The sequence below is a fragment of the Piliocolobus tephrosceles genome, chromosome 5 (assembly GCF_002776525.5).
Source record: "Piliocolobus tephrosceles isolate RC106 chromosome 5, ASM277652v3, whole genome shotgun sequence".
Taxonomy (NCBI): domain Eukaryota; kingdom Metazoa; phylum Chordata; class Mammalia; order Primates; family Cercopithecidae; genus Piliocolobus; species Piliocolobus tephrosceles.
Window position 1 is genome coordinate 137,204,031 of NC_045438.1, and position 19,054 is coordinate 137,223,084.

At 44.1% G+C, this 19,054-nt stretch overlaps 2 protein-coding genes across 2 annotated transcripts in view; both read right to left on the bottom strand.

Moving 5' to 3' along the window:
* Window positions 1–974: 974 nt before the first annotated feature.
* Window positions 975–14,131, bottom strand: LOC111534740 (HLA class II histocompatibility antigen, DRB1-16 beta chain-like). Its single transcript, XM_023201271.3, has 6 exons — window positions 13,941–14,131; window positions 5,989–6,258; window positions 3,473–3,754; window positions 2,659–2,769; window positions 2,157–2,180; window positions 975–1,351 (listed from the first exon to the last, which is right to left on the bottom strand). Exons 1-6 carry the CDS (start codon window positions 14,038–14,040, stop codon window positions 1,338–1,340), a joined length of 801 nt encoding a protein of 266 aa, XP_023057039.1. The 5' UTR covers window positions 14,041–14,131; the 3' UTR covers window positions 975–1,337.
* Window positions 1,011–19,054, bottom strand: part of LOC111533291 (HLA class II histocompatibility antigen, DRB1-4 beta chain) — a 65,170-nt gene continuing 47,126 nt past the window's right edge. The window contains exon 6 of the mRNA XM_026451060.1: window positions 1,011–1,351. Coding sequence (XP_026306845.1) covers window positions 1,338–1,351 — 14 coding nt within the window. The 3' untranslated portion in view covers window positions 1,011–1,337. The remainder of the gene's footprint in view (window positions 1,352–19,054) is intronic.

A 19,054-nucleotide genomic window follows, 5' to 3' on the forward strand; every position in this document is an offset into this window, starting at 1 on the left:
GAGTTGAGCAATCCTGGAGACGTCCAACCTTGGGTCTATCGGCTATGTGAGATCATGGGTTAAAGAAAAATAAACCCGCTAGATGTAATTTCCTGCTATTAGCAGCAGAACGCATCTTCACTGAAATATTCATTACACACATTTTGGTTCTACCTTGTAATTCCACACCACAAGACTCATATAAAATGAGAAAATCATTTCCTCAACTTAGGAAATGAGGCCTGTTTGTTGCCACTCTGTGATCAAACAGAATAGACATAATTATCAGCTTAATATATTTCTATATATTAATTTCTATATATATTCTTAATATATTTCTTACAGGATTTATATGTACTTGTACTGCTATGCATGTGCAAGTAACATATAACTAAAAAGATATGCATAAAAACAACTTTTAATTTGATTAGAAATAAAATAAGTCATCCCTGACAGTGGAGAAATTATGCTCAAATGATTATTACTTTGAAATAGATCTCTGAAATATGTACTTTCAGATTTGACATTTCATACCGACTCTCAGATAGAACATAATGGAGAACCCTCCTCTTCTAAATTTGTCTTTCTCTGAAATCTGTACAAGTCGTTTGATAACACCGTATTATTGAAGTCTCTGGAGTGAAACACTATACACTAATTTACAGTTATAAATACAACATATTGTAGACAGAGTGAAGAAAGTTCTGATTGCCTTGCTGGCTGGTTTCTCACCTCACGTTTGCCAAGTTTGTTTCATTTGTTACAGTCGGGTCTCAGTTTTTATGCATTGCTTTTTTAAATGTTAGGATTACTTTTTTAATTGACAAATAAAAATTTTATAGTATATTTATGTTATATAGCATGAAGTTTTGAAACATGCCTATCGTGTGGAATGTCTAAATCAAGCTATTTAACATATGCATTACCTCACACACTCATGATATATACATGAAAATCATTATTCTATTGGGAAATAATCTTCCCTTTTTCTTTTCATTTTTTGTCTTTGGGGCCAAATGGACCAGATGATATTTAATTCCATCTTTGAGAAACATTTAGTAATGTCATGTGTTTGTGGTACAGGGTGAGTATACAGATGCACAGGAGGCCATAGGGTTTAGGTAAAGGGAGCACAAAAGTTGAAGATGAGGCGCTGCCATCAATGCTGGGACTTCAGGCCAAGGGCAGGAGCTGAGGAAGCCACAACGGAGGGCATTTTCTGCAGCTGCTGAACCAGTAGCAACCAACCAGGTCCTGAGGAAGCCCTCTCTTGTGGCAGAATAACAGCCAGGCGGGAAAACTTTTCATCCTGCAAAGCTGGGGCAGAAGGTTCTTCCTTGAATGTGGTCACCTGCACTTCAGCTCAGGAGTCCTGCAAAAGACAGAGGAGAGTGTTGTTTTCAACCTGGCTCTACCAACAGTTTCTTTCCCCCTCCTTCAAGGACTCAGATGAGGGCACTGCGGGAAGAAGAAAAACAAGTTCCTGAGTCTCCCACAGCCAACCTTCCTGCAGATCACAGGCCTTTTCTAAGTGGATAGGAGAAGTTTTGGTGTAAATTGCCTGATCAGAAATTTGGATCCAAAGTCTTTCCTGTTATTTCTGTCTCATGCCTTATCACCTCTACCATCACTCTAGTGTGTCCCGAGTTTGTTCCTTCCGGTGGGTTTGTGGTCTCGCTGACTTCAAGAATGAAGCCACAGACCTTGGTGGTGAGTGTTACAGCTCTTTAAAGGTGGCACAGACCCAAAGAGTGAGCAGCAGCAAGATTTATTGTGAAGAGCGAAAGAACAAAGCTTCCACAGAATGGAAGGGGACCTGAGGGGGTTGTTGGGGTCCCCTCAGCATTTATTCCCTTATTTGTCCCTGCCCATGTCCTGCTGATTGGTCCGTTTTAAAGAAAGCTACTTGGTCCATTTTACAGAGTGCGGATTGGTCCATTTTACAGAGTGCAGATTGTTCCATTTTACAGAGTGTGGATTCCTCCATGTTACAAACAGCTAGCTACCCACAGAGCACTAATTGGTGTGTTTTTACACAGCACTGATTGGTGCATTTTACAAACCTCTTGTAAGACAGAAAGGTTCTCCAAGTCCCCTCCCAACCCAGAAGTCCAGCTGGCTTCACCTCTCACTAGGGAAACCATATCTGTTTCTAAAAGAGGATTAAAAGGTATTACCTGTTGGCTGAAGTCCAGAGTGTCCTGGAAAAAAGTAGGAAAAGATATACACTTAAACATATTGAAGCAAGTCCGTCCTCCAACACAATGTCCCAGCCCTAGATCTCCCACCTGAGATTTCTCTAACACTACCACCCACACCAACCAGGGCAGAGAGGTGCAGAAACAGACCATGTGACCCATGAAGCATGAAGTGTCTGTCACAGGATCCAGTGTAATTGCGTTAGCCTTAGTGGTTCTTCTGTAATTTGCTCCAGGATCTCAAACCAAAGGACCCCTACTTGTTAACCTTCTTCTTGTCTCTGCAGGCCACAGGCTATTATGCTTTGACATAGTAACCATGCACTGATGATTTCTGGATTAGCAGGAAATTGGAGGTCATTTGGGGAAAGAAAGGCTTTATCCAGCGCCACTCATATACTGAGAACTAACCTCAGCAAAGCCATAGTTCCTCCTCCAGAAAAGCCTATGGACAGAAAGCCAGTTACCAAAGGCTCCTTACCTTTCTGATTCCTGAAGTAGATGAACAGCCCGGCCCCAAGGAAGAGCAGGCCCAGCACAAAGCCCCCGACTCCACTCAGCATCTTGCTCTGTGCAGATTCAGACCGTGCTCCTGAGAGAGGAAGCCAGCTTTAGTGATGTTTATTCCAAACTGAACCTCTTTAATTGAGACTCTAAGATTCAGAGCTTTGAAAATGGGGAAGAAGTCTGCCCTAAAAGAACTAAAATAACCAGCCATTTCTGGAGAAAAATAGGATTTCAAATCACACTGAACAGTTACAGGGTTCAGACATCAAACTCATTCAAATATTACAGCCTTGATGTAAGGCACGAATCTCAACATCTGATCCACAGAAAGCCTGAGACTCAATGAGGCTAAGTAGTTTGTCTAGAGTGACAGAGTTAATAAAAGGCAGAGCTGAGATCAGACTTCCCTTATGTCAGGTAGGGCCCTACACTTCTCCTCTTCCCAGATCACAACCAATAAACTCAGAGCAACAGCACCAGAACCTCAGTCTCAGACCCAGAGGCAGGGCCTGGAGCCTGGGGAGAGCGGGTGACCCTGACCTGTGACATCATGGGGAAGTTCAAAAGAGGGACAGCCTCTCCTGCCTGGCAGGCACAACTGCTTCTCCAGGAGGTACAGGTGTTTCTAGAGACACCTACAGGGCTACCCCCAGTGACCTGTACTGATGGAGATGAGAACATGGAGCAAGTGAAAATAGGATGTGGGAGAGGAGAAACCTGACACTCAGGTATTAGTACAGTCCCCTTCTTGGTGGGTGAGAAATGTATGAAGTCAGAAAGCTGCTCACTCCATTGCACTGTGAGAGGGCTGGTCACACTTGGGTGCTCCACTTGGCAGGTGTAAACCTCTCCACTCCGAGGAACTGTTTCCAGCATCACCAGGGTCTGGAAGGTCCAGTCTCCATTGTGGATCAGGCCTGTGGACACCACCCCAGCCTTCTCTTCCTGGCCGTTCCGGAACCACCTGACTTCAATGCTGCCTGGATAGAAACCGTTCACAGAGCAGACCAGGAGGTTGTGGTGCTGCAGGGGCTGGGTCTTTGAAGGATACACAGTCACCTTAGGTTGGACTAGGAGAAAAAAAAATAGTGGGAATGAGTCAGGAAGACAGAGTGTCTCCTTGTTTGGCTATTTTTCTACTTCTCTGTAAACCCAGGCTCTGGCCTTGACCAGGCCTCCAGCACAGCTGGCCATGTGGCCTTACAGTGTCAGCCTGGAATTTAATCTTGATAGTGAGGACCCATCAGATTTGAGAGATGTTGTGAAAAATTATATTTGTTTCTTCATAGCTTGAAATTGGCATGCATTGTCAAACTGTTTACAAATCTTTGAAAGTAAAGAGTATAGTAATTCAAACTGATATCTGAGCCAGGTTGCCTGGTTCAAATCCAAGGGCTGCCTTTTACTGGTTGATCCTGGAAGAGTTTTTCGATTCTTCTGTGTCTCAACTTTGTCACCTACAATGAACGACAATTATACTAATTTACCTCTTGGGGTTATATGAGGATTAATGCATGTAAAATGTATTAAAAAATGAATGAAGATAGCCTTCAATTTATGAGGTCAGAAGCTTCTCACTCCATTCCACTGTGAGAGGGCTCATCACACGTGGGTGCTCCACTTGGCACCTATTTATCATCCTTGTACACCGTGACAGAAAAATACGATTTAAAGCAATGTGGATAGTTAAAGGGACAGACTTGGGTACATGAGGAAACCGAGTATGAAGTTTTAGGAATACTACCACCATGCACTGACACCTTAGAACAAACACCACAGAAATGGTTCTGCCCCTGGGAATGTGGGACACACAGAAATGATTCTCCAAATTTTTATGTTCCTAGAAAAGCATGAGTCCTGAAGCAGAGAGAAGGATTAAGGAATGTCATGTTAGTTTTGAAAGTTCTTATATTTACATTTAGCTGATCAATGCATCTCCCGTGCAACACAAGCATAATTATTATCAGGCCTATCATTGTGAAATGATTTTTCTTTCCAGAATGACATTTGGATCAAGGCAGAGTCTGGGACTTGTTACTTGGGTGCTTATGCCCAGGAAAATCCCTGCCACTAGCACACTCTCAATAAATGCAATAATTTTTAGAAGTAAGGAGAAACCTAGAGACAACAGTACCACAAAATGGTAGATTTAAGATGGGTTGTAAATCATTAATCAAAATTTTGCAATATATTTTATTAAATAAAAATGTTCAAATTCTTAACATGGAAAAGAATTTTCAAAATCAACATACCACAAACTGGAGCAAATGCGGAATCACATATCAATAAAGTGTTAATAATCTTACAGTACAAAGAACCCACAAAGTCACTGAGAAAAATACTAAACCCTCGAGCTATTAGACAGTAGATCATTGTCCATTACCTGCCTAATACGATAGGGAATTCTTAGAGCAGTAATTGTAACTGGCCAATAAATAGGTCAAAAAAATTCAAAGAAATTACAAATAAAAAATATAAATTAAAAATTAACCAGAAACATACATTTTCAACTTTTGGAAGATGTCATAATAAAAGTCAACAAAGGGGAAAGTAAAGTGAGCTGTGTCACAACTATTACATGTAAAATAATGTAACGACTAGAAAACTATTAGCATTATAACAAAACAGTAACTGTGTTAAAACTTTAATTCAAGAAGTTAGTTTCACAGTCATTTCTACTATGTAAACCTGTACACACTGGAAAAAAACAAAAACAAAAACAAAAAAAAACTAGCAAGAAATTTAGACCTAAAGAAACTTCAAGGTGCCTCAGAGGTCTCCTCAATTCCCCTAGAAATTAATCTAATGCTTTTGCAAATGAACACCACACGCTTTTATTTCAGAGATTACATGAAGGGTGTGTGCCAGGGACAGTCTGGAACTGGCCTCCTCACATTATCCCAAACCTTCCAGACCCCTCAGCTCTCCTCCCCTAAACCTTCCCCCCAACCACACACCCCTTACATTTCCCTTCCCTGCATCTCTAAGGACCCCGGACAATCAAGGTCTCCTCTCTCTCCAGTCCCCTGCTCCCACCTCCCATGTCACCTCCCCACAGAGGCCTCCAAGGATAAGAAGCAGCCCCCTCCTGCCTCCCGCCCCACAACAGACACACAGACACGACAAATCCACACTCTACACACACCTGTGCCCTCAGAACTCCTTGGTCAGGATTGAGAGAATTCTAAATGCTCACAAATGGCGCGCTCTCTCTCTCTCTCACTCTCTCTCTCAGACACACACACACACACACACTCAGATTCCCAGCTCACAGGGACCCAGGCCCCGCCCCCGCCGCGCTCACCTCGCCGCTGCACTGTGAAGCTCTCACCAACCCCGTAGTTTTGTCTGCAGAAGGTGTCCACCTGGGCCCGCCTGTCTTCCAGGAAGTCCTTCTGACTGTTCCAATTCTCGGCGTCTGGCCGCCCCAGCTCCGTCACTGCCCGGAACTCCCCCACGTCGCTGTCGAAGCGCACGTTCTCCTCCTGGTTAGAGATGTATCTATCCAGGAACCGCACCCGCTCCGTCCCATTGAAGAAGTGACACTCACCCTTATGCTGCTCCAAGAAACGTGCTGTGGGGACACGAAGGATCCGGTCACACGGGCGGCCTCCTGAGAAGACACTGACAGCGACGCCGCCATCCGGGGCTCCCTGGGCGGGTGCGGGCACTGGGGACCTTAACCTGCCCCACCCGCACCGCCCACCAGCTCATCCTCCGTCTTCCTGAGGCGAACGGGGGCCCGGGGCACCATGCGGGAAATCCCCTTTTGATCCCTAGGCTTTGGGGACCCCTCCCTGCCTCCAGCCTGTTCTGGAGAATTCAATGCAGGAGCTGGAGGAGGATCCGCCCAGCATCGCAGCCCGCACAGCCTCTTTCTGGGAGCCTCCACCCCACAGATACTCTGCTCCTTCTATCCCACATCTTTACCGGTTCCTTCAATAACACCCACCGCCTTCACCCTGTGAACACTTCTTAGTGCTGACCTTTTGCCAGGCCTGCGCGGCCTCTAGGAATTTAAACAAGGGAAAACAGACCTCTCCACTCCGCTGGGGGAGCTTAAAGAGCAGTGAAAGCGATGGACAAAAACAAACACACAAGAGCTTAGACAGAAATGAGAAATGTCGGAAGTGTGGAGTTCTAGAACAGAGAATAATAGGATGATCTCAATTACATGAAGGTGCCAGAGAAGGACCCTCTGAAGAGTGACAGTTCAGATGGGACTTGACAGGTTAATCAGGTGTGAGCCAGGGGGCAGAATGGAGCCTGTGTCTGTTTAGACAAAAAGGGAGGCACACTTTCAGGTTTAGGAAATTCCATTTACAAAAACTTTAATTGATGAACTTCTTCAAGAAACTAGAAGGAAGTTCACTAAAGCAGAGAGGTTGAGGGGAAGGAAGGTAAAAGATTAGACTGGAGAAATCACAAGAAGCCAGGTATTGAAAAGCCTCGGGGGTGGTGTTAGGATTTTGGATTTATACTAAAGACAATAGGAAAGTAACAAAAGAGTTTTAAGGAGAATAAAACCATGATCCCTGTAAATGTCCACAGACCTTCCTTTGCATTTCTAAATTCACAAAGTTCACAAATTCAGTTAAAAAAACTTGTTTCCACAACTCATTTGGCAAATCTCATCTGATAAGGGTAAGTGGTCAAAAGTGTCTCAGAGCTCTTATTGGTGACTTGTGCGTCTGTAGTTTCAATACATATAAACATGCATACATATATGTGTGAAAATATACACAGATGTAAAACACTGTATACATTTTTGATGTTTTTGTCTTTATGCTTGAAGTGTGAAAATGACAAAAATAACTTAAAAATAATCCTGTGGGTAAAAGTGAAATGAATAAATGGAAGCATTTTACATTGTAAGTAATATCAAATGTAGAATCACTACAGAAATCTGAGGCATGTTAGTGAGAAATAATTGCAGCAGCATCACTATTTGTGACTTACCAGGGCAAACTGTTGAAAGTTAATAGAGATAATGACGACCAACAATATTGAAAAATTTGCATAAAGCAAAAAATAAAGATGAAAATATTGAGCTTGAATTGAGTAAATGGATTCAACAAGAATATGGTTGCATTTATGCAACTGTCTAATTTTTTATAATGAAACAAGCAAAAATAAGGCATAAAAAAACTGAACTGTGTGGTGAGTGTATAACAGATGTGAGTTTAGAATTTTCAGAAAGAGCACAGTGTGAACCAGTGCGCTCAGCCTCAGCACTACTGACATATTGGACCAGATAATTCTTTGTTGATGGCAGAGGTTGTTCTGAACATCGTACGTTCTCTAGCAGTGTCCCTAGCTTCTACTCATTAAATATCAGAAGAAACCCCTATTGTGACAACCAAAAATTGTTCCAAACATTGCCACACGTTCCCCAAGGAAGATGGGAGGGAAGGGAGGGGTGGTGAATTGTCCCTAGGCAAGAACCACAGGTGTGAACCATCTGAAAAAATCTGTGTCAACAAGCTACTATTAGTTATGGAGCAGCAGAGAATTGCATTGAAAAAATATTGGTTGGAAATCTTGGTCCTAAGTAAAAAGAATGTTTTGTAGAATTTTGGTCCCAATACAGTGCTATCTTTCCAGAAAATGAACTTGATGAGAACCAAGATTTACTGATTTCCTTGCCTTACCAATCAGTCACTAATCATATTATTTATCGTTCACATCATCTTCCTTCTTAATTTCTCTGCCACTGGTCCACTAACACTCTGTAGTAATGAATCACAACCACAGCTATTTTATTCCAGTTAAATGCCCCAACTAACTCATTTCTCTCAACCTCTCACTCCCAACAATACTAGCAGGCATCAAATTACCAGCCTTGGCCAGAGGCAGAACTCTTGGTTTTGTAGTCAAGTCCCTTCAGAAAGGGAGAAACCAAGAAAATGGCATTCTCATATAGACCGTTTCAAAAATGAGCAGATCCCCAGACTGTGAGCAAGAGCTGCGGAAATCGCCCTTTGCCGTTTAGAAATGATGGCAGAGAGGTGTGCAGCCCGGATCAAACAATGCCTATCTTTTCATCCCTGAATTGTCTAAGCACTTTCATCACAGACAAAAAGTTTAAAAATAAACAAGTGTGAAGTTGCTGTCACTGTGGCTTGCATGGGTAGCACTGTAAGCCATGTCCATGTGTCCCAGCTAGGATTGACAGATTTGGCAAATAAAATCAGAGGATGCCCAGGTAAATTTAGATTTCCAACAAATTATGATTGCGCACCTGAAATTCATATTTAACTAGGAACCTGTATTTTATTTGGTAACTCTAGCCCAACTTGCTAGTCAAACCTCAGAAGAAGGAGTGATTTAATTCTTCCTTGTGTTCTTCAACACATGACCATTATAGACATACAGAACTTTTAAAATGATAAATGTAAAATGAAAGAAAGTTTCTCCTATACATCAGAACTAGCAGCCCTTGCATCTCTGTCCTCACTCTAAGAAACAACCTGGTACATATGAATGTCAGAAATTCTGTCAATAATTCAGACACAATATAGTCACTACTCACTAATGATGGACAAACTCTCAAACTCTAGAGTAAGAAAACCTGAATAAAAACATGATCTCTTCTACTTGGGTCAATTTTTACCAACCATAAGCCTTTTTGCAATCTATCAAATGCATTTAATAATAGCGTAATCCTCATAGGATTACTGTTAAGAGTAAAATTAAATGATGACTCTTCTTAGCACTGATCACATAACAAACACTCAAATGCATTCCCATTTTAACTTTTATGATCCCTATAACTGCAGCTCACATTATTTTTTGTATTCCTTAACTCTAAGGCAATTAGTAACTTCATCATAATTTTGCAATTGTCTTCTGTTCTTCCATTAGTTTCATAAAGAATTGTCATTCTGAAAACGTAGGGCAGAAACACTGGTTTATGTCTAATAATGCAGTATACCTGAACCTCACACAAAAGGCATCTGCTGACATGGAGAAAGGGACTTTCTAGATGCTCAAATTTAAACTGCAATCTGATTTCCAGCACTACATCTGTAATACTGGGTTTTACTTATAACCTCTCAATTTTAGATTCCAGAAGTGTATATGTTTTTAAATACCACAGATACAACAGGATTATTATTGAAATTGAATACTGAATTTCATAGGCCTGGTACACAGTCACTGCAAAATGTTACATGGCATATACTGATGGCGACTGGATTCATTTTATTTATCACTCCATTCTCATGACCTAGACTAATAACTTGTATATGCTATGTCAGTAATAAATGTTGGCTGTGTGAAATACTGGCTGTGTGAAATATTGGCTGTGTGACCTTTTGCATGAGTAGTCGTCACTGCACACAGGGGCGCTCTAGTATTTCCTTGCTGATAATGACTGAGCATCTCTGGTTCACAGGTCCTCCTCCTTCTCTTCAGCTTCTTTAGCCTTTTCCTTTAGATTCAGCAGGTTCCCTGAACCCAGAGCACAGTCCTTCCCTGAAGCTCTCTACTCAAAAAAGTCAACCTTAACTTCGTCCTCACTTCTACTCACTCTTCAAATGGTCCAGTCCAGTTTCCTACCTGGATACTCCATTGACTGCAAATATCAACTCCACCAAACCCAGCACTTGCTTCTCTGTCACCTTCTCACTTCCTCCCACGTTCTCACTTCTTCCTCCTCTTAGCTGTACTCACCACAATTGGCCTCTCCCTTCTCCTGGAAAAAAGTCTGTTTTCCTTGACTTACACGCATTATGTTCTCTTGGTTTTTCTCCAACATCTCTGGGGTCTTTCTCAGCCCCCTTTGCTGGGCTGTGCCCTCGTCTTTTTTCTGCCACAATCCATCTCCCTATATATCCTCTTCCACTCCCTGGAACTTAACGGACTACATGTATTGATGCCGCCAACATAAATACCTGAAGCCCTGGCCTCACCATGAGTCTCTTAAATGCCATTGACCTTCTGATTACTCCATATAAATGTCAATCAATCATCTCAAATTTAAAGGAAAATTTTATTTCCAACCACCCACTTCAAGTCATTTCCTCCCATAATTGTTCCTATCTCAATAAACAACACCACCACCCACTTATTAGTCAAAACAAAATCCTTAGGAATAAGTTTGATTGTTCCACCCCCTTTACAGTAATTCATTAACAAGCTAAGCAAAAATACATGCCAATTCTGTCCACTTTATCTTTTTCACCATCTTTATCACTAATGCACTCCATGAAGCCAACAGCCTGTTTTCCCTGGAGAATTCCCTGCTGTGCTCCTAAATAGTCTTCCTAACCTCTTGGGAACCCCACAAATCCAGTTCCCACAGAGTAGCTACAATTATTTATAATAATTGAATATAGGCAGGGCGCAGTGGCTCACACCTGTAATCCCAGCATTTTGGGAGGCCAAGGTGGGCGGATCATGAGATCAGGAGATCGAGACCAACCTGGCTAACACGGTGAAATCCCATCTCTACTAAAAACACAAAAAATTAGCCAGGTGTAGTGGCATGCGCCAGTGGTCCCGGGCTGGGGCAGGAGAATCACTTGAACCTGGGAGGCCGAGGTTGCAGTGAGCTGAGATTGTGCCACTGCAATCTAGCCTGGGCAACAGAGTGAGACTCCATCACAAAAAAAAAAAAAAAAAAAAAGCGAATGTAAATTTACTCTCCTTGTAACCATGCAATACCTTCTCATATCTATTTAAATAAAACTTAGTCTGGGCGTGGTGGTTCACGCCTGTAATCTCAGCACTTCAGGAGGCCAAGGCAGACAGATTATCTGAGGTCACAATTTTGAAACCAGCCTTGTCAACATGGTGATATCCCATCTCTACTAAAAGTACAAAAAAATTAGCCAGGTATGGTGGTGGGTGCCTGTAATCCCAGCTACTTGGGAAGCTGAGGCAGGAGAATCACTTGAACCCGGGAGGTGGAGGTTGCAGTGAACTGAGATTGTGCCATTGCACTCCAGCCTGGGCAACAAGAATGAAACCCCGTCTCAGAAAAATATATAAATAAATAAAATAAATAAAAAATAAATACATAAATAAATAAAATAAAATAAAATTTAAATTTTTTACTGTCGACATCAGAGCCTAATATGATGAGGCTCCTGACTTCCTCTCTGTGTCCTACCTCATCTTCTGCCTCTCCATTTCCTTACTTTCTCTACATCAGCCCCTGTAGCCTTCTTTCTCTCCCTCCACACAATTTCCTATACCAGGGCTTTCCCCTAATTCGGTCTCCCTGGAACTTTCATCGCTTAGATCTTCACGACTGTCTACTTATTTTGTTGTCTCAGCTGAATGTCACTTTCTCATGTAGAGCTCCCTAAACATTTGGACTAAAGTAGGTGAATCCGTTTCTCCCTTTCCACAAACCTGATGTCTTTTCTTTAGTGCACTGTGACTCTCTAACATTTTCTTCTTTGTTAAATGCTTATTGAGTTAATGTCTGTCTCCTCTACGCTTGTGTAACTTCCGTGAGAGTTGGGACCCTCTCTATATTAACCAAATAGAATGATTTGAACCTAGAATGGAGCCCAGTACACAGTAGCTGCTGAGAAAAAGAAGCGTGGTTTCCATGAATAAACCAGGGTATGGGAACTGATCACCGTGGGCATCCTGGAAAGCAAGAAGGGGCTCAAGCTCCAGCACTCTTTCATTTTGATGTCACACTAGACCCCTTCTCCTCCCGGTGAGAAATACAGGCAAACTTCTTCTTTCTCCTTCTTCTAGTTGGAAGAAGAATTCACAGATAAAGAAACAGTGATTTAAGAAAAAGGAAATCTTTTTATTAAGAGTCATCTCTTTTGGCTTGGACACAGTGGCTCACATCTATAATCCTAGAACTTTGGGAGGCCAAGGCAGGAGGATTGCTTGAGTCCAGCAGTTTAAGACCAACCTGGGCAACATGGCAAAACCTCATCTCTACTAAAATTACAAAAATGAGCTGGGCGTGGTTGCCTGTCTGTATTTCCAGCTATTCTGGTGCCTGAGGAGGGAGGATCGCTTGAGTGTGGGAGGCAGAGGTTGCAGTGAGCCTCAATCGCACCACTGAGCTTCAGCCCGGGTGACAGAGCCAGGCCCTATTTCAAAAAGAAAAAAATTATCTCTTTCAATGGATCTCCTAGTGCTAAGGATCTGTGCAAGCTTTAGAGATTTCTGGAAATGATGACAACATAGCTGGGGAAAAATAGAGAAAAACCGGAGGAAGAGGTAAGCAGACATGGCTAACTAAGGAAAGCTGAGGGCATCATGAGTGAACCTATGAAATTTAGGACAAGACACCGGTAAGACAATGAGTTCCCAGGACTTGCTCATTGACTTTCAGCCCTATGAGATGTGAACAATTTCCACATTGTCTCGGTAACCTCACATAGAGTATATAGTTTGAACATTATTAAATTTCTGATATTTGATTATTTTTTACTTATAAAAACAGGATTTCACATAATTTATACTATATTAGTTAAATCTCTTCTGTTATGTCTAATTAGAGCATGTAGGAGATGTAGGAGAAACAAATATGGAAAGGTTAAAAATAAACACCTGGGTCAGTTTTTCAGAGGATGCCTTAAGTTCTTTGGGCACCAAAGAATACCTCATAAATGCTCTGTATCTGTAAGGTGACTCCAAGTACTAAAGATCTCAGCTTCAGTACCAGGGATTTTTCCCCATAAGAAAGAAAGAGCACTAAGTATAACTTTTGTCAGAGAACCTACATACACTACAGGCATACAGGCTTTATAAACACTGGAGTTCAGAAAGAAAAGAAAGGAGATAATGGGGAGGCCACTGGGTCCATCCTCACATATGAGGAAGAGGGGCCAACACCGCAGGTCCTGTGGAGGACATAACCCAGGATCGTCTAGGAGAGACCCTTTGAATTCCCTTGACTCCCACAAAATTTTCAGTAAAAACCTCCTTTCGTCTGACATAAGTCAACATAATAAAGGGAAGTGCTGTATGGGGAATTTATTTTAGCATCCTTATTTCTAAATCCTCTAAAGACCCTGAGGACATGTGTTGCAAAGGTTTTATTGGTGTAGATTTGAAAAAGAAATGACCTGTAAGGAGGCCCCTTACACAGTCTCATGGAGACGGCAAGTAGCCAAGCTCCTTTTGTGGTGGAAATAACTGGGAATCCAAAGATAAAGATGGACAATCTCTGAAAAAAGTCACAATTTCGTAACAGACATGGTCTGGGCACAATGTTAACAAAACTCCCTGTTTTCCCCACCCCATAGTAGCTCAGCACCCACAATGTGCACTTACGTCGGGTGTCCCCAGCCAAAGCCAGTGGGGGACTCAGCACCATCAGTGTCACTGTGAGAGCTGCCATGCAGGAGCCTCCAGGGAGCTTCAGACACAGCATGCTGGAGAACAGGACAGGACCAGGGCCCAGAGGAGCAGACAAGTCTCACTCAGGGAGAACTATGACCTCCCTCCACCCACACTCCAAATTGTAGGGAGGAAGTTACTGATTTCCTTGCTCCTGGATTGAGTAATCTCATGTTGGAGAACCAATCAGCATCTTAGTTCGTAGCATCATCAGTTGCTGGTCAGAGATTCAGTACGAAGGTCCTCTTCTGAAACAATTTCCTTCTTTCAAAGGATTGTTTTAATTTAGTACTTGAAAGGTTTGATCTGGTTGCATGTAAAACACTAATTGGGTCCCTATTGTTAGCCAGCTCTGTGCTGGTGAGTGATGTGTTCACTAGTTTGAGCCTTGTACGAGCATTCATTTCCCACTTGACAAGACAACTGTTTGCAAAAGTGAGTGTGTGAGTGTGTTTTGGAGTAAAGGAGATGGAGGGAATGTGGTTGCCAATGTGCAGACCTTTAATCTGGTCCTTATTGCACCATATCTTAATGTTGTAGATTTGGGAAAATTACTTCATGTCTCACAGTTGACATGAAGATACTGTGATCTTTCAGATCTTTCAATACTGGAAAATGCTGTGATTCTCTGGACACCTCAAGGAGTAGCAGCCCCGGCTATCTGATGATATAACAGAATGACAGCTGTTGACTGGAGAGTGCAATCTGCACCTCTTTACAGGTAGAGATGTCTCTAATAAGTTAAAGGACAATGAAAGTTTTTAATAATTTAATCTGAGTAAAAGATTTTTTTCATGTGTGTCTCCTGATGCTGCCCTCAAGTTTAGTGGCACCTCCAGAACACACACAGGCAAGGGGCTTGCAGAGTCACCTATGTGCAATGGAGGGTCTGAAGGTGCCTTTGTATAGCACTTACCCTAACAATGTGATAAGGTCAACTGTGCAGTCCAAGTATTCAGGGGGCTGAGAGATCGATCAAGGACTCAACGTCAGCTGTTGACAGAACAACTCTGTTTTAAAATAATTAATATTTTATGTGAAGAGTGTTCAGTCCCTCATTCCTGGTTCCCATTAGGATTTCCTCATTTGCCTGAGGCTATGGCCCTTTACTATTATGCTTCTCTTGTTTCATTGTAAGGGAAGATATAAGAAGACTGTGCTAACTAATATGTTACAGAATGTTCAGGAAGGAGAACCCTAGGGAAAAACTATGAATTACATCAGCTGATGTAATCATATAATTTTAAACATATAATTCTACATTTAGATAATTATGCCTTATATATTTTTTTTATTTTTATTTTTTCTTTGAGACGTTGTCTCCCTCTGTCGCCCAGGCTGGAGTTCAGTGGTGCGATCTCGGCTCACTGCAAGCTCTGCCTCCCTGGTTCACGCCATTCTCCTGCCTCAGCCTCCTGAGTAGCTGGGACTATAGGCGTCCACCACCACGCCCGGCTAATTTTTTTTTTGTATTTTTAGTAGAGATGGGGTTTCGCCGTGTTAGCCCGGATGGTCTCAATCTCCTGGCCTCATGATCCGCCTATCCCGGCCTCCCAAAGTACTGGGATTACAGGCGTGAGCCACCGCGCCCGACCTATGCTTTATATTATTATAAATATAACATCTAAGATTCAGAATGGACTTCAAAGTACAACTATACGTGTAAAGTTCTGCATTAATTCACACCCTACCACAGTTCTGATAGGCACTCATTCCTTATGTGCCTTAGTGTTTCCAGGGGCAGGATTCTCATCATGCTGCAGTAGAAATGAACATTTTACTTTGTACTCAGGATTGTACTAAGGGCTTTCTAGGCTTCATACTTTTGTTTAATTCTCACATCAGCTCAGTAAAATAAACCCTTTTCATGCTTACAGGTGGAGAGAATAAAAAGATGGAGATAAAACAACTTTTGCAAAGATACAAACCTAGTAAAAGGTACACCATAGAGTGAACCAAAGTATATGCCCCTCAGACTCAGACACTATAGCATACTCCTTCACATTCCATTTCTGAGAATAATGCTCCTTGTATTAAAATTATTTATATCCCTATAATTTATGGGTGTGCATAGCAATAAGACTACTTCTTTTAATGAATGGTAATATTACATAATTTGAGAAAGATACTGTGTAGCAATTCTAGTTCCTTCAAAAGATTCCCCTCATCATCATCGACAAGAGGAAGATCCTGTCAAAAACAAAAACAAACAAACGAACAAAAAACACAAAGAAACAAAAAAGAAAAGAAGAAAGAAATTGTGAAAAAAGAAACTAATGGCGATGACGGTAATCTAGGAAAGCCATCTAAGGTTCACTTGAGCATTTTAGGATAAAAAGGTGGTGATGATGGCAGTGCTGAGCAGTCCAGAGTGGCTGGTTGCAGCGGGAAGTTGCAAGCGGTGGTGGCAGGAGTGACTGTGGGAGCAGTGGCCATGGTGCCCCATGTTCCCTGTGCCTTGTGTCCCTGACTGCTCTGCCCCAATCCCTGAGCAGCCGGCAGGACCCGCCCCCAGGTCTGGAGCCTCCACCAGTTCTGCATTGCTGCTCTCACCTTGCAGCTGTGGGGAGGGCATGGAGTTGGGGTCATGCCTTAGGGGCCTGGGGTGAGAAGTGGGAGTTGCCCCAGTTTGGGGACCTATCCAGCCACAAGGCCACTGTCCCACCCTGCCGAGGGAGCACTGTTCCTGGGTCTCAGGAGAAGGCTCTGCCTGAGGCCCCCAGGGTTGTGCCCTCGGGGGTGGCCACCGAGCCTGATGCTCCCCATGGCCAAGCCCTGCCACGATCTGGTCTCCAAGGTGCCTCCCCAACCCCATCCAGGTGAGGAAGATCCCTGGGCACCCCTGAGTTCTAGGAGAAGATCTTGCAGAAACATCACCTTTGCCCCAGATGCCGACCTGGGCCCAGTGAGTGGAGCTGCCCACCCCAGGCCGTGAGAAGCTGTGACAGGGGCTACCTGCAGGCTCCACAGATTGGGTGGGAGACCCACACCCCCGCAGCAGGGTCCAGGCCTCTCTGCACTCCACGCCCTCAAGGCTGAGAAGGCCTCCATGTCCCTGCAGTCTCCGGGGTGTCTGCTCCCACTGCCTGGCCTCTCCCCTGGTCTCTCCCAGCTCCTGCTCTGATCTCAGAGTGGAAGTGGGCCCAGCCCCGGTGCTGTCACAGCCTGGTCGGGTGTGTGCACACTCAGACATACCAGTCTCCTGCCACCTCAGCCATGAGGAAGCTGAGAGAAGATGGGCTGAGGGAAACTGGCGTGGCCTAAAGGTGCCCCTTGGCAAGAGCAGCCTGGTCACCATGAATAGTGGTAGGAGGCAAACGGCCTCCTGGGCAGAAAGAGGCATTTCCTGCTGAGGCCCTGCTTACCAGGCTGGGCTGCCAGTCCTGCTGATAGCAGTGGGAACTTGTGCCTTTTCTGGGCCTGCCCCATGGCTGCCCATGATGTGCACTTCCCTCTGAGGCCTGTAAAAGCCCTGGGCTCACGCAGACTTGAGCAGAGGATGGAGAGAGCCAACAGAGAGGACAGGTTGATGAGCGATGACCTGCTGCACAGAGGATTTGCCCTCCTGAGAGGAGCTACCCTCTGTGCGGAGAGCTGAACATGTATCGGGACAACCTGGCTATGGAGAGGAGCTGCCCACTGCAGGTCTCTGAGTTGTTCTATGGCTTAATAAAGCTCCTCTTTGTCCTGCTGAACCTCCACTTGTCTGCATACCTCATTCTTCCTGGACTCAGGACGAGAACTGGGGATCTGCCGCCGAATGGTGAGGCTAAAAAAGCTGTAACACAAACATGGCTGAAACATGCCCCTTTCTCACCATGTCGTGGGCAAAGAGAAGGAGAGAAGAGCTATGGCTCTTCAGGGAGCCCAAACCTGGGAGCTCACTGAGCCAGGGCTATGACTCACTTTTTGGGGCCTGTGGTTCCTGGGGTCTCCAAGCTTCCAGGTGCCACGTTGTTCCCAGTGCCAGCTGTGGAAGCTGCTTGTGGTGTGCCTGGTCCAGCTGCAGCCTCACAGGGAGCTGACACCCATGGCAGCACCTAGAGCTGCCTGCTCTGCACAGTCAACATGCCTGGCTTTGCACAGTGGCCGGACCCCACACTCAGTTGCTCACACATCCCTCGCCACCTGACTCACCCTTGGCAGGTGTGGGATCCAGGCCGGTAGTGTGAGCTGAGCACTGCATGCCAGGCAAAGTGGGTGGAATGAGCCCAGCTGGCCTGAGTAAAATCAGGCAAAGGCATTACCAGCCACAGGATTCTGGCAAGAAAAGCAACACCCCAATGATCCCGTAACAGTTACATGCTTAGCTTGGCTCTGTTTCCCCACCCAAATCTCATCTTGAATTGTAATTCCCATAATCTTCACATGTCCAGTGTGGGACCTGCTAGGAGGTGATTAGATCATGGGGACCGTTTCCCCCATGCTGTTCTTGTGATAGTGAATGAGTTCTCACGAGATCTGATGGTTTTTATGTGTTTGACAGTTCCTCCTATGGGTACATTCTCTCTCACCTGCTGCCATAAAAGATGGCCCCCTTCCTCTTCTGCCATGATTGCAAGTTTCCTGAGGCCTTCCCATCCATACAGAACTGTGAGTCAATTAAACCTTTTTCCTGCCGGGCACAGTGGCTCATGCCTGTAATCCCAGCACTTTGGGAGACCTAGGCAGGTGGATTGAGACCCTCATAGCTAACATGGTGAAACCCCATCTCTACTAAAAATACAAAAATTAGCTGGGGCTGGGTGCGGTGGCTCACGCCTATAGTCCCAGCACTTTGGGAGGCCAAGGCCGGCAGATCACCTGAGGTTGGGAGTTTGAGACCAGCCTGACCAGCATGGAGAAAAAATACAAAAATCAGCCGGGCATGGTGGTGTATACCTGTAATCCCAGCTACTCAGGAGGCTGAGGCGGGAGAACTGCTTGAACCAGGGAGGCGGACGTTGTGGTGAGCCGAGATTGCACCATTGCACTCCAGCCTGGGGACAGAGTGAGATTCCGTCTCAAAAAAAAAAAAGAAAAGAAAATGGTTTTTTGTTTTGTTTTGT

Excerpts from the sequence above, each read along its gene's own strand:
- LOC111534740 (XM_023201271.3), bottom strand. The coding sequence starts at position 14,040 with ATGCTGTGTCTGAAGCTCCCTGGAGGCTCCTGCATGGCAGCTCTCACA. Across the intron at positions 2,770-3,472 it reads CCCTCTCACAGTGCAATGGA|GAGCACGGTCTGAATCTGCA; the intron begins GTGAGCAGCTTT and ends TTCCTCTCTCAG. Across the intron at positions 2,181-2,658 it reads CTACTTCAGGAATCAGAAAG|GACACTCTGGACTTCAGCCA; the intron begins GTAAGGAGCCTT and ends ACTTTTTTCCAG.